The following is a 16,347-nucleotide window of genomic DNA, read 5'->3' on the forward strand; positions in this document are numbered from 1 at the left end:
ATATCTAGTGGTATGTTGCATTCTACTGGACAAACGTATACATAAGATCTCTCCACTTATCAGCAGAGAACACTTTGATGAAGACACTTACAAAAATAAATCGCATGGACATTGTGCATCTCATTGAAACAAAAATCATCCAGTCCAGTCAAGACCAGTCATCACACACCTACGCCGAAATTGAGCAAACCATATCATTGGATCATAGTGAAGGTATGGATGATGTTATTTCTAACTTTACAGAAGACGTTGATCCACTGCATTACTATTACAATTATTTTACAACCATACAACAGAAACTATATTGGCTTTTGCAGGTTTTTCAGCGCTTCAGGAGGACATGGACAGCCCCAGGCCGGGTCGACGAGATGAGGTCACTCAGAGAGTGTCAGAACTTGGGCCTCTGGTGGCGTCTGTTGAGGATCTCTCCTGCAATGTGTCTTCCCTCAATGATTCCCAGAAAGAGAGGTTGTTGACAGACAGAGAGATGGGTTCAGAGTAAGTTAATTCTATTTCTGACCTATACATTGAAAATGTATTAAAATATATTAAGCAATTTAAATTTGACTCTGTATTTGTCAGGGTGGTCAGAGCCCCAACACATAGTTCTTTTGAAATGGCTGGACTGCGGCAACAATTTCCAGGCACTATCAAACAAGTAAGTCCCTTCTTTACCCTGTACAAAACTGCTCCCTGGAGGCTACAATCTCACGTTTGTGACACAGTGTGCAAAGGTGGTACTATTCCCGACAAATCATCAAATGATATACATGAAACTGTGGATGATCCTCTCCAAGAGTTAGGAGCAACTGGGGGTCAGTTTATCCCGGTCTCCACCCAACAGGATGATGAACAGGTTCCACCTATAAATTCAATGGAAGGGTACAAACTGAGTCAGAGACAATCGACCCTGTCAGATTTTGGGCACATACTCTTGGAATCAGAGAATGTCGAACCAGATTTCAGTGAGTTGTATGTGGAACTCAAGCAAGATTCCGAAGAATATATTACTTCACATGTCTCCAGTACAATTACTTCCTTTAGATCTCCATCAAGAGAAAATACAGAATCTGCATCTACATCACCTATTAAATATGAAGCTGCACTTTCAAAGAAACCAAGTCAAAGTCAGGAGTATATAAAGCGTCACGTTGACGAAGTTTCTGACAGATTCTATAGAACCCTTTTTGGTGAAAGTTATGTTTCACTTCAGCTACATAAAAAGAGTGAAATTGCAGAGACCTATAAGTCCCCTGAAAATGAGATTTCTTCTGTGGAGGAAGTGAATTGTAACGTCAGCCCTGCCTGTGTACAAGAGTCTCCAGATGTTTCCAAAGATATTGATGTCTACCAATCAGTCACCTTTACAGAACTGTCTACTGAAGGAGAACAAAGCTTAGCACAAACAATTTCCAGTCCTCCTCAGCAATTTAGCATGTCTGCTGCACTTGAAAGTGGAATTACAGAGAAGATTACCACCTCTACACTCAACCAAATGTCACTTGATTCAGTTACTGAGCAGCCACATATATTATCACTTCCAATAACTGATTCTGGTTCTTCAGAAGCAAGAGTTGAAATAACCATACCAATATCTCAAATCAAACAAACCGATGCTAAATTCACAAAAAGTAAATATACAACCCCTAGCTCAATTGAAGTTGTGACGTATAGACCTCTTACACCTTTAGCATCACAATTTGAGCTACAATCATTGTCTCCAGAGTTTGAGTATGTTGACAACCTTGGAATGACTTCATCTGAATATAGATCATCCTCGCCAGAATCAGTGGTCTCCTTGCCTTTAGACTCACCAATACCATTTGAATATAGACCATCTTCACCAGACTCATGCATATTAATGGCGGAATTAAGAGTATCTTCACCTGAATCTGTAACTTCTCTAAATGACTGCACTCTTCTTTCTGTTGACTCTCCATTGCCTGATTTTAGGCCATCTACACCTTTGCCAACTGCTTTTGAAAATGACATACCTGAATTAAAAATATATGTTGAAGAATACAAAACATTCCCTGCACCTGGTGAAAAAATGGTCCCTCTTGCAGGATTTACAGAAGATATACCATCAGCATCTTATTTGCTGGTGACTGATGACACAGAAAGACCAATTTCACCTGGTTCTGTGATTCTCTACCGATCATTATCGCCTGCATCAAATAGATCTTGGTCCCCTGTGTCCATCAGTTCTGACATTTCAGATAGGGAACCATCCACAGACATGAGTATAGAAAGCTATACTCCATCTCCTTATGTATTCTTGACTGAATCAAGACCATCTTCTCCAGAATCAATAGCATCTGTAAATGAATACAGTGTACTTTCCCCTGATTCCCCAATACCTTGTTTTGCAACAGAAGTGCAAAATGACTCTTTGGCACTCATAACAGGATGTAGGTCACCCTCGTTGCAGTCTGAAGTTTCAGACATAGACTGTGATCGAATATCATTAGAGTGTCTAGATGGAAGTCGACCATCATCCCCCGAATCAACTGCATCCCTCAATAAGCAGAGATGCCTTTCTCCTGATTCTCCTCCTCCCAGCTTTACTCAAACAATGTGGGAATGGTTCACATCTACTAAAGTGTATAGATCTGATTCAGACGAGTCAGGCCTCTCAGACAATGGAAGCAAAGTAATATCAGAAGAACTACCTGAAACCCGACTATCATCTCCTGAATCATTTACATCGATAAATGAACACAGACCCCTTTCACCTGATTCACCTGTACCTGTATATAGAACCACATTGCACTTTAATGTCATCCCATTTGGGAGCCATAGAGACTCATCTCCTGAATTAGAAACATCTGATCATGAATATTCTCAGTGTGAGTACTTTCTCTGTGAACCAAGATCAGAATCCCCAGAATCTTTCATTTTAGAGTCTGAGGAGGTTCCTTTGTCCAAGGTTATAGTAAAAAGTGATACTTTTGAAAACAAGCCAATAGAGGAGACATACTCTCAAAAAATATTAGCTATTGAGCCCACTGTATCTTTATACAATGAAGAGCAAAGCATGAGTGAATTGCCAAAACCAAAGCTTACTTCTATATCTAAAGCTATGCTTAGTAATCGTATTGCTAAGATATTTGATCCACACTACAAGGGCAGGATATTCTGCTCCGAGCTTGTTGCTTTGAAGTCAATAACTTTGGCTCAGGATTTACCTCAGATACAAGTGAATTTTGAAAGTCCAGCAATGTCCCAGTGTGAACACAATCCACTTTTGTCCGAGTCCCATCATCAATTTAGACCCATATCTCCAGAATCACTTGTGCTGGATGACACACTTGAAGCATGGGATGCTGAAAATGAGTGTAGACCCTTGTCTCCTGAATCAGTAGCATCAGTTAATGAGTTCAGACCACTATCTCCTGACTCGCCTGTAGCTGAATTCACTGGATTTTTCTCTCAGACTATCTTTCCAGTGACAGGATCTAGATCATATTCACCTCAATCGCTGTGCTCAGAGAAAACAGAATATGAACCTTGCCCTGAGGAATTGCTAACTATAGATAATCGACCAGATTCCCCGGATTCAATTTTATCAGATACTGACAAAAGACCACTTTCTCCAGACTCCTTACCTGAATGGAGACCCATGTCACCTAAATCTGCCATTCTTTTGGAAGACATTAGAGGGTCTTCTCCACAGTCAAATGAGTCCATGAATGAATGTAGACCCCTATCTCCAGACTCACCTACACCACAGTATTTTCCAGCAGTTTTTGAATCAATTTCTTTAACAGATTATATGTCCTCTTCCCCTGAATCTGCATTATCAGATGAAGAATGGGAATTAAATGTTTTAACCCAAGATTATTCTCCAGAATCAACAGAATCTGTAAATGAAGAAACATCTGACTCTAGATCTTTATCTCCTGATTCTCCAATATACCAATATTATACCAATCAGTTTGAACCAACAATAGTAACAGGTTACATATCAGTATCTCCTGAATCAATACTATCAGAAATAGATATGCAGACAGATGCATTTGATGACTTGGTGATTAACCCTAGAAGGTCCTCATCTGAGTCAATAACATCAGTTAATGAAAACCGACCACTGTCCCCTGATTCACCTATTCCTGATTTCACACCAGCCACACACACATTTATCATGCCACTTTCAGGCTCCCGACCAACCTCTCCAGAATCAGTCACTTTGGATGTTGAAAATGAATTCTGTCAATCTGACCTAAATCCAGAGCAAAGATCTGACTCTCCTCAGTCTACAATATCAGAGATTGAGATTAGACCACTGTCCCCTGATTCCCCTGTACCTCAATTCAGTGAATTATTCACTCAGGGTGCTTTGCCAGTAACAGGATCTAGATCATGTTCACCTCAATCGCTGTGCTCAGAGAATACAGAATATGAATCTTACCTTGAAGAATTAGTAACTACAGAGTATCGACCAGATTCCCCCGATTCAATTTTATCAGACACTGACAAAAGACCACTTTCCCCAGACTCCTTACCTGAATGGAGACCCATGTCTCCTGAATCTGCCATGCTTTTGGAAGACATTAGAGGGCCTTCTCCACAGTCAAATGAGTCCATGAATGAATGTAGACCCCTATCTCCAGACTCACCTACCGCACAGTATTTTCCAGCAGTTTTTGAATCAATTTCTTTAACAGATTATATGTCCTCTTCCCCTGAATCTGCATTATCAGATGAAGAATGGGAATTAAATGTTTTAACCCAATATTATTCTCCAGAATCAACAGAATCTGTAAATGAAGAAACATCTGACTCTAGATCTTTATCTCCTGATTCTCCAATATACCAATATTATACCAATCAGTTTGAACCAACAATAGTAACAGGTTACATATCAGTATCTCCTGAATCAATACTATCAGAAATAGATATGCAGACAGATGCATTTGATGACTTGGTGATTAACCCTAGAAGGTCCTCATCTGAGTCAATCACATCAGTTAATGAAAACCGACCACTGTCCCCTGATTCACCTATTCCTGATTTCACACCAGCCACACACACATTTATCATGCCACTTTCAGGCTCCCGACCAACCTCTCCAGAATCAGTCACTTTGGATGTTGAAAATGAATTCTGTCAATCTGACCTAAATCCAGAGCAAAGATCTGACTCTCCTCAGTCTACAATATCAGAGATTGAGATTAGACCACTGTCCCCTGATTCCCCTGTACCTCAATTCAGTGAATTATTCACTCAGGGTGCTTTGCCAGTAACAGGATCTAGATCATGTTCACCTCAATCGCTGTGCTCAGAGAATACAGAATATGAATCTTACCTTGAAGAATTAGTAACTACAGAGTATCGACCAGATTCCCCCGATTCAATTTTATCAGACACTGACAAAAGACCACTTTCCCCAGACTCCTTACCTGAATGGAGACCCATGTCTCCTGAATCTGCCATGCTTTTGGAAGACATTAGAGGGCCTTCTCCACAGTCAAATGAGTCCATGAATGAATGTAGACCCCTATCTCCAGACTCACCTACCGCACAGTATTTTCCAGCAGTTTTTGAATCAATTTCTTTAACAGATTATATGTCCTCTTCCCCTGAATCTGCATTATCAGATGAAGAATGGGAATTAAATGTTTTAACCCAATATTATTCTCCAGAATCAACAGAATCTGTAAATGAAGAAACATCTGACTCTAGATCTTTATCTCCTGATTCTCCAATATACCAATATTATACCAATCAGTTTGAACCAACAATAGTAACAGGTTGCATATCACTATCTCCTGATTCAATACTATCAGAAATAGATATGCAGACAGATGTATTTGATGACTTGGTGATGGACCTTAGAAGGTCCTCATCTGAGTCAATCACATCAATCAATGAAAACAGACCTCTGTCCCCTGATTCACCTATTCCTGATTTCACACCGACCACACACACATATATCATGCCACTTATAGGCTCCCGACCAACCTCTCCAGAATCAGTCACTTTGGATCTTGAAAACGAATTGTGTCAATCTGACTTTAAACCAGAGCAAAGATCTGACTCTCCTCAGTCTACAATATCAGAGATTGAGATTAGACCACTGTCCCCTGATTCCCCTGTACCTCAATTCAGTGAATTATTTGCTCAGGGTACTTTGCCAGTAACAGGATCTAGATCATGTTCACCTCAATCACTGTGCTCAGAGAATACAGAATATGAATCTTACCTTGAAAAATTAGTAACTACAGAGTACCGACCAGATTCCCCCGATTCAATTTTATCAGACACTGACAAAAGACCACTTACCCCAGACTCCTTACCTGAATGGAGACCCATGTCACCTGAATCTGCCATGCTTTTGGAAGACATTAAACGGTCTTCTCCACAGTCAAATGGGTCCATGAATGAATGTAGACCCCTATCTCCAGACTCACCTACACCACAGTATTTTCCAGCAGTTTTTGAATCAATTTCTGGTACAGATTATAGGTCCTCATCCCCTGAATCTGCATTATCAGAGGAAGAATGGGAATTAAATTTTTTAACCCAAGATTCATTTCCAGAATCAACAGAATCTATAAAAGAAGAAACATCTGACTCAAGATCTTTATCTCCTGATTCTCCAATATATCAGTATTACACCAATTGGTTTGAACCAACAATAGTAACAGGTTACATATCAGTATCTCCTGAATCAATACTATCAGAAATAGATGTGCAGACCGATGTATTTGATGACTTGGTGATGGACCTTAGAAGATCCTCATCTGAGTCAATCACATCAGTCAATGAAAACAGACCTCTTTCCCCTGATTCACCTATTCCTGATTTCACTTCGGCCACACACACATTTATCATGCCACTTATAGGCTCCCGACCAACCTCTCCAGAATCAGTCACTTTGGATCTTGAAAATGAATTGTGTCAATCTGACCTAAATCCAGAGCAAAGATCTGACTCTCCTCAGTCTACAATATCAGAGATTGAGATTAGACCACTGTCCCCTGATTCCCCTGTACCTCAATTCATGGCATTATTCCCTCAGAGTACTTTGCCAGTAACAGGACCTAGGTCATGTTCACCTCAATCTCTGTGTTCAGAGAATACAGAATACGAACCTTGCCTTGAAGAATTGCTAACTATATATAATCGACCAGATTCCCCCGATTCAATTTTATCAGATACTGAAAAAAGACCACTTTCCCCAGACTCCTTGCCTGAATGGAGACCCATGTCACCTGAATCTGCCATGCTTTTGGAAGACATTAAACGGTCTTCTCCACTGTCGAATGAGTCCATGAATGAATGTAGACCCCTATCTCCAGACTCACCTACACCACAGTATTTTCCAGCAGTTTTTGAATCAATTCCAGTAACATATTATAGGTCCTCATCCCCTGAATCTGCATTATCAGATGAAGAATGGGAAATAAATGTGTTAACCCAAGATTCTTCACCAGAATCAACAGAATCTATAAATGGAGAGAGATCTGACTCTAGATCTTTATCTCCTGATTCTCCAATATATCAATATTATACCAATCATTTTGAACCAACAATAGTAACAGGTTACATATCAGTTTCTCCTGAATCAATACTATCAGAAATAGATATGCAGACAGATGTATTTGATGACTTGGTGATGGACCTTAGAAGGTCCTCATCTGCGTCAATCACATCAGTCAATGAAAACAGACCCCTGTCCCCTGATTCACCTATTCCTGATTTCACACCAGCCACACACACATTTATCATGCCACTTTCAGGCTCCCGACCAACCTCTCCAGAATCAGCCAGTTTGGATGTTGAAAATGAATTGTGTCAATCTGACCTAAATCCAGAGCAAAGATCTGACTCTCCTCTGTCTACAATATCAGAGATTGAGATTAGACCACTGTCCCCTGATTCCCCTGTACCTCAATTTGGTGCATTATTCGCTCAGAGTACTTTGCCAGTAACAGGATCTAGATCATGTTCACCTCAATCGCTGTGCTCAGAGAATACAGAATACAAAAGTTACTTTGAAGACCTGTTCACTAGAGGGCCAATACTATCAGAATTAGATATAAGCACAGATGTATTTAATGACTCACTGATTGATCTTAGATTGTCCTCACCTGATTCACTGGCATCGGTAAATGAATGCAGACCACTGTCCGCCGATTCACCTGTTCCTGATTTCACACCATTAACATTCACACTCTTCATGCCAGAATCAGATTCCCAGTCAGCTTCTCCAGTCTCTTTGGATGTCGAAAATGAATTCTATCAGTCAGACCTCGGTACAGAGCAAAGACCTGACTCTCCTGAATCAGTAATATCAGAAATTGAGCATAGACCACTCTCCCCTGATTCAGAAAGTGATTACAGACCAATGTCACCTCATACAGCAATGTCTATAATAGATCGAGCATCTCCAGAATCCTTTATATCATTGGAAGAGTGTAGACCATTATCTCCAGACTCACCAGTTCCACAGTTTTCTTGTACACATAAAATATCAGCAGTGAATTTATACCGATCAGAGTCTTCTGAGTCACTATCATCAGACACAGACACTGAGCTTTGGGTTTTTGCACCTCAAACTACTGCACAAAGAACATCCTCACCTGAATCAATCATGTCCTTGAATGAAAAAAGACCATTATCACCAGACTCACCTATTCATGACTTCAGATCATCAGTGTATGTAAATGTCACCCAAAAAGCCACATATAGATCATCCTCCCTAGAATCAATTGTGTCTGATATAGAATTTGACATGGCAAGCTTAGCATCTGAGAGCAATACATGGACTGAAAATAGACCCTTGTCTCCTGAGTCAGGTAAAATATCTCCTGTGGATCAACGTCATTTAGAAATAGAACACAATCAGGCTGTTGATGAAAGCCAAGATTCACTTGGCCAAGAAGTATCCAATACTGCGGCATATCTGTCATTACACAAGACTGTCAGAATGGAGCCTCAGTATAAACTTGTGTACAAAGCTGTACCCTCATCATTGATATCCAATATATATGATCCTCAATATAGAGGTGAAACTTTCTGTTCAAAGCCAGGTGTGTTTGAGTATGCTGGACGTAGAAAGGAGATTTTTAAGACTTCTCCAGAAATTAAGGCAAATAATGAATACACTGAGCAAAGCAGTTCTGAAAAATATTCTTCGTCTATTTATACCAGTTCGCTGCAATCACATGTGCAAGCAGAACCCTTTGATTTATTTGGAAAAAGTCAAGCACTTTCCACAGATTCTTTGTTTTATTGTACAAGCTTATATCCATGTCTAATGGACAATTCAGATAGCAGAGCATCCTCACCAGAATCATATACATCCATGAATGAGTACAGACAACTCTCTCCTGATTCACCAGTTCCTGAGCACAGACCTTCTTTACCATGTGCAGAGTTTTTGTTCGAAAGTCGACCCTCATCTCCTGAGACAACATTCTCATTGAATGAATTTCGAAGTCTTTCACCTGATTCACCTATACCTGAATACTCAGCTCCATCACCAGTTCCAAATGAACAGTTTAGTATGGTACTTATGCAGCACCAATCCATTTTCGCTCCACTGTCCCCTTCATTGTGTATTGATCAGAGTTCTGATATGGACTCAGTGTGTCCTGAATCATGCTCATCATTGTATCCACTGCCCCAGTGGATCATGTCTGAAAACAGACCTTTATCACCTTTCTCCAATATTTCAGATACCGATTCTAGATCCTCATCACCTCAGATGTTCTGTCTTGAAACAGAATTGCGAAACCCATCACCTGAAGCAGCAACGTTAGAAACAGAACTAACTGAAACCGTTACTCCAGAACCTTTCGTTTTTGAGACAATGTATCAACCTGAATCAGTGATTGAATCTGAATATGAGGAGTTTTATGAGAATTTGAATGATTTGTCATTTTTTGACATTAATGAGATTAAGAAAGATCTATCTGTCCTCAAAGATGATTCTGCTTTGCTGAATCTAGTGACATTTGAACAATGCACAGCACAAATCAAGTCTCCACCTGAAACAGAGGGGCTTCAAACTGTTTCTAAAATTAAGATTGAGTGTGCATTTGATGATGGGCTGAAACCAAACCCATCTCATGATATAGCCTTAGAGCAAGCACAAAAGGACACAGAAGGTGTAAAAATTACTTACTGTGAAGAAAAGGATGTAATTACAGCAACAGACTCATATGCAAAGAATGAAAGGGAAGGCCTCATAATCCATGAAAGAGATGTCAATCAACACACGGAAAGTTCACAGCAACAAAGAGAAGCTCTAGGGCATGACTCAAGAAAACTAGCCCCTCAAGACACCAATAAAAGGGTAAGAGGTTGAGCATGCAGCTGTGAATCTTGTGAGTTTATAACAATGTATGAACTAAGATGAATGTGGTATCAAACCTACCCCAAAACACAGATTTTCACAATTCTGTATCTACTAACAAATCAAGACTAAATTTAGCAGTGTTGAGAAAATGGTCCATTATGAGAATGTAAACTAATTCACCATAATGGTTTTGTCTAATTTTAAGACTCTTATTATTTGTCATGAGATTTATTCTCAACTGCATGTTTGAATCTTAGCCTTAGAGCAGGGGTGCCTGATGCTGTTCCTGGAGATCTACCTACCTGCAGAGTTCAGATCTAAACCTGATTCAGCAATTATCAAGTGCTCCTGAAGTTCGAAATAAGCTGGTTCATTTGTGTTTGATCAGAGTTGGAGCTGAACTTTGCAGGAAGGTAGATCTCCAGGAACAGGATTGGGAACCCCTGCCTTAGAGAGACATCGGTATTTTGCATCGGATGTTAATGCATGTTAATCTTTTCGATCTTTCCGTGCAATAAAATCTATTGCATTTGTGTGAAGTAATTATTACAAATGGGGAGAAACATTGTTTTGTTCCCTTTCATTTTTGCACAGGACAATATCTCAAAGGACATTCATTTAGAGCCTCAAGTGAAAGATTTAGGTTTAAGGAAAGGAGATGAATTATCCATTTCACAAACTTTAGATCCTCAAATAAAGTTGACAGCATCCTTATTGACCAGTGAATCATCAAAAGAGTCAAATCGAGCCTCATGTGTTCCCAATATACCTGAGCAGAACAGATCTCAACCAGTCTTTGACTTGGAAGCCCACAAATCCACTCCTGATTCATCACCTGAAGAGCCTAAAGCATCAAATGTATTGCAGGAAGTAAATTCTTTTCAGTTTCATCTCAAAGACTCTCACAGAAGAGTTGAACTAAATCGAATTGAATCCTCTGCATTTAGTTTGAGTCTCGAATCACCTGACCACAAAAATTTGCTCTCAGGATCTGTGAAGACACCATCAACAAGCGTTCAGGTGTCACTAACTGATTTAAGTTCAATCTCTCCAATAATTAGCACATCCTCTTCCGATCAAGGGAATTCCCCAGAGTCCCATGAATCTCTAGGCAAGATGATTCCTTATACTGCAGAGGTTGTCCAGGTTTCCCCTGAATTTAAATGCATTGTTTCTAAATTTGAACAGACATTACCATCATTTGGTGGTGATGAGCTTGAATCAAGTTTGGCCTTACCTGGAACTGATTCATTTGTAGCTGCCATGACACCTTATACTCTGGAAGTGACTCAAGAGCTCAAAGCCTCTGAGATGCCTACAAAACTGACAGGCGACCAGATGCAGTTAGATGCCACTGCAGTTTTAGATGTTGACTTTCCAATTTACAGTCTCAATCTTAAATCCAGACCAAGACCTGTTCACACAGATAGCATCGAGTCAGATGCAGAGTTTTTTGATTGCCAACAAACGTTTTCTGAGACATCTGAGCCAGAGGTTGGATCATCAGAACTTTTAGATGTTCCTCAAGCAATTTACCAAGTTGAGGAACTTCCATCTTTATCAAGTAGCCCTGAATACATACCTAAACTTAGAGAGTACTCCGAGTTGAAAAAGGATGATCGGCCCTTATCCTGGGGCAGTGAGGACCTACCCATAGTTCTTGAGCCAGAGGACGAATACACTGGTGAGGCTGGTGAGGAGAAGGCTTTCCCTTATGATTATACAGGTGATCATTCATTTGCTGAAGAGCTACCTCCAATGGAGAGATTTCAATATGATGACGATGATGACTTTCTAGGGAGGGTAAGCCATGTAGCATGACCTCAGTGTGGTGCTCAGTTTTTGAAGCAGAGTTCTGTAACTCCGTGGCCTGTGCTAACAAACTGACTCAAGCCCTAATGGAGCTTTTCAAAATATTTCAATGTCTGCAAGCTAATGTTTGGTGTTTCAAATGAAAATAAGTTTATATGGGTGTACACAATCCGATTTCATGGGAAAACTAACCTATTTTTCTTGACTGCATGATTTTGGTTGATTTCCATTCCCAGCAGTGCAGTCTTTTTATTGGCATCATTTAATTATACTAATATCTGGTTTGCATCAAAAGCTGTTAAATTGCCAAGAAGACAAATGTAGCAATAATAATACTGCTGAAAATAACTGTTTGTACTAAAAGGAACTTTCAGAGTACATTGGTTTTGCATGGCTTGTGACATGCAAGTAAATGAGATATACAGTAGAACTTGAGACATGCGACCACAATGCATCTCTGCTACTCTTAGGAAATAGCTGAGGAACTAGGTTCGCTGTCTGATAGTTCAGAGGAGGAGGTTTTGACCACCAGGGTGGTGCGCCGCCGAGTTATAATTCAGGTACCTGTTCTGGATGTGTGCGTTGGTGTTGATGGACCTCCATTTACATGTTTTTGGTGGGATATTGAACAATGGGAGTATTTACATTTGCTGGTATAATGAAAGAAAACATAAACTATTTCATTTCCCATAAAAGTATTCGTCTCAGGACTGAAATTAATTTTTTCATTTTCAATCTCATAGTCAGAAAAAAAAACTGTGCTTGTATATATAAATCAATTTCAGGTAGAGGTGGAGTCAATTTAAATTATATTCTTACAGCAACACTTCATGATGTCATTAAAACGGAACACATTTCTTTGTAAATAATTTGTTCATTTAGAACATGTTTTACAAACAATGTAAATTTAGCTTGTGTTTCATGTATGATGTTATTATTTTTATTTTTTTAGGGTGACGAGATGCCCGAAATTCCTCCTCAGACAGTGACAGAAGAGCAATACACTGACGAGTTTGGAAACATGGTGGTCAAAAAGGTAAATGCTTTAACTTTCAGCTTTACCGTGTCTTTACACAGATTCAGTCCATGCTCTTACATCCGTATTTGCCCTATATTTGGTAAAATAATCTAAAAAATGCTGCAGCAGAAACCTTTTAATTGTAGGATCTCTTTAGAATAATTGACGTTATTTGAAAGAAATATGAATTACCAAATAATTTTAGCAATATTAGTATTTTTTTTAAAGAATGAGTTTTATTATTTTAAAGGTTGTGAGGTTCATGGAATCTTCTCATGTTTAGAGTTTACTTGATAACCATGATCATTTTCAACCGTGTGTCATTTTCTCCACACAGATAACGAGGAAAATCATCCGTAAGTATGTGTCCGCAGACGGAGTAGAGCGAGAGGAAGTGATGCTGGAGGGACCGCAGCAGGAAGCTGTCGCTGTGGACGAGGCTGACGGTTTCTCTAAAGTTGTGAAGAGGACAGTGGTGAAGAGTGGAGGAGATCAGACCGAGGTGGGGAACCTATACTCTGTACATAATACAGTTATTGTTCTTGGTGGGAACGGGCCTTTAGTCTTTTTCATGCTTAATTATGCCTGTTAATATGTACTTGTTTCTGTATATCCTACCTTGTTACCTTCACAGAGTATAAGCCTCCTCTGTGAAGCTAATTGTTTGACTTCTCATGTCTGTACCTTTCAGGTGACCTTCTCTGAACCTTCTTACATTGGGGCGACAGCTTCTGAGTTCGAGGAAGAGCCCGTCCAAGGTCGGAAGGTCAGCAAGGTCGTCAAAACCATGGTAGTGCAAGGTGAACGGATGGAAAAACTAATCGGAGACCCTTCACTCTCATCGGATCTCCCGTCAGCCAAGGACGACTTTGAAAAGGTCTAGATATTTGGTTGTTATCTCAGAGACATTCTGACATTTTATGGGTGGTATCCAAATACGTTTTTGGTCAGAGTTAATAGTATAGTAAATATTATGTATGTATTTTTTTACCAATAGCTCAGGTTCAGAGTGTTCACTAGTGATGGGAGAAATGAAGCATTTTGAAACTTTGAATCAATTGAACCGATTCACAAAATGATTCACTGCTTTTGAAGTGCCTGAAACACCACACGCTGCTGACCTCTGCTGGTCAGAACAGTGTAAATGCAGTGAAAACTCAATCAAAACATGCATAAAAACACCTTTTACAGACCAACTGCATTGTTTCATTGAAGGTGTCATCTATTAAATGCAATTAACAAATCATTTAATACCATTAAATATGAAGTGTCTCTATAATATTAAAGGGTTTGGTTAATCAGACCAGTAAGAGTCTTTTAACTACAACTCTTCCTTTTAATTATACAAATGTGTCATTAAATGTCTACAAATGTATAAAACTGATCAGAGATCAGGTAAAAATCATATATAGACACTGGTTCATGTGTTCACAGAGATCATTGGACCTCACTGGCGAAATATTGACATTTATAATATTATGAAACAGTTATCACGTGACTTTGGCTCCGAATCACTGATTCCAAACAAATGATTCACAAAGGTTTCGAAGCTTCACGAAGCGTGTTTGGAAAGCGCCATCACTAGTGTTGACCTCTGAACTGTAAGTGGTATTAAATGTCATATTTGCATTTTCTCCTGAGCTCAGTAATGTGTCTCTCGTATGTCCAGGCTTTGAGCTATGTAGGAAGCTTTGGGAAAGTGCACCTGCCTCATTTAGTTGAGAGAGAGACGGTGAAAGAGGATGGATCAGTGGTCAGAAGGTCTGGACGGTGGCATGTCCGTTTAACATGTAGTTGACTAGGAGAATGGTGTGATGATGATAAAAGAGCAGTTAATAATACCTAATCCACAAAGTGCTGCAACATAATGCATTTCTTAAGACGACAGACTGGACTTTATCTGCTGCTTGTGTTCTCATCGTTTTCTGAAGGTTGATGCTAAACCAGAAAAGAGGCATTTGTAGAGGAATGTTTGTGTTAAAGGTGCCCTAGAACTTTTTAAAAAAGATGTAATATAAGTCTAAGGTGTCCCCTGAATGTGTCTGTGAAGTTTCAGCTCAAAATACCCCATAGATTTTTTTAAATTCATTTTTTTAACTGCCTATTTTGGGGCATCATTATAAATGAGCCGATTCAGGGATGCGGCCCCTTTAAATCGCACGCTCTCCGCCCCCGGAGCTCGCGCTTGCCTTGAACAGTGCATAAACAAAGTTCACACAGCTAATATAACCCTCAAATGGATCTTTACAAAGTGTTCGTCATGCATGCGTCGGATTATGTGAGTATTGTATACTGTTATATTGTTTACTTCTGATTCTGAATGAGCTTGATAGTGCTCCGTGGCTAACGGCTAATGCTACACTGTTGGAGAGATTTATAAAGAATGAAGTTGTGTTTATGAATTATACAGACTGCATGTGTTTAATAATGAACATAGCGACGGCTCTTGTCTCCGTGAATACAGTAATAAACAATGGTAACTTTTAACAGTACATTAGCAACATGCTAACGAAACATTTAGAAAGACAATTTACAAATATCTCTAAAAATGTCATGATATCATGGATCATGTCAGTTATTATCGCTCCATCTGCCATTTTTCGCTATTGTTCTTGCTTGCTTACCTAGTCTGATGATTCAGCTGTGCACAGATCCAGACGTTAATACTGGCTGCCCTTGTCTAATGCCTTGAACATGGGCTGGCATATGCAAATATTGGGGGCATACATATTAATGATCACGACTGTTACGTAACAGTCGGTGTTATGTTGAGATTCGCCTGTTCTTCGGAGGTCTTTTAAACAAATGAGATTTATATAAGAAGGAGGAAACAATGGAGTTTGAGACTCACTGTATGTCATTTCCATGTACTGAACTCTTGTTATTTGACTATGCCAAGATAAATTCAATTTTTCATTCGAGGGCACCTTTAAAAACCAACCAACCTTGTGTCCTTCTAAACTACAGTGTGTTATTTTACTAACATGATTCAGTTCTCACTCGAGCTTCACCTGCAGTGCACACTGACAAGCTCTCCGGAACAAGATTTTCAATGCAATTTCATTTCAAGAATGCAGTCGGTGTAGTATTTCTTAGCGATGTGTCATTTGCAAATCAATACTTTTAAAAAAACACCTATTATGCTTTTTCATTTATATATCTTTCTTTATTGTGTAATGTTGCTGTTTGAGCATGAAAAAGGTTTCCA

At 39.4% G+C, this 16,347-nt stretch overlaps 1 protein-coding gene across 7 annotated transcripts in view; it reads left to right on the forward strand.

Moving 5' to 3' along the window:
- ank2b (ankyrin 2b, neuronal) overlaps positions 1-16,347 on the forward strand; it is an 85,944-nt gene that overhangs the window by 67,814 nt on the left and 1,783 nt on the right. For 4 of the 7 annotated variants that reach the window (XM_048186435.1, XM_048186440.1, XM_048186441.1 and 1 more), the window contains 7 exons: positions 67-213; positions 318-498; positions 583-658; positions 13,074-13,157; positions 13,477-13,641; positions 13,831-14,016; positions 14,809-14,900. In XM_048186435.1, the coding sequence (XP_048042392.1) occupies positions 67-213; positions 318-498; positions 583-658; positions 13,074-13,157; positions 13,477-13,641; positions 13,831-14,016; positions 14,809-14,900 (931 nt within the window). Of the gene's footprint in view, positions 1-63; positions 214-317; positions 499-582; positions 659-13,073; positions 13,158-13,476; positions 13,642-13,830; positions 14,017-14,808; positions 14,901-16,347 lie in introns of all 7 variants that reach the window. The other 3 variants (XM_048186437.1, XM_048186436.1, XM_048186438.1) reach the window with 1 other exon arrangement.

This window comes from Megalobrama amblycephala, linkage group LG3, assembly GCF_018812025.1.
Source record: "Megalobrama amblycephala isolate DHTTF-2021 linkage group LG3, ASM1881202v1, whole genome shotgun sequence".
Classification (NCBI taxonomy): Eukaryota; Metazoa; Chordata; class Actinopteri; order Cypriniformes; family Xenocyprididae; genus Megalobrama; species Megalobrama amblycephala.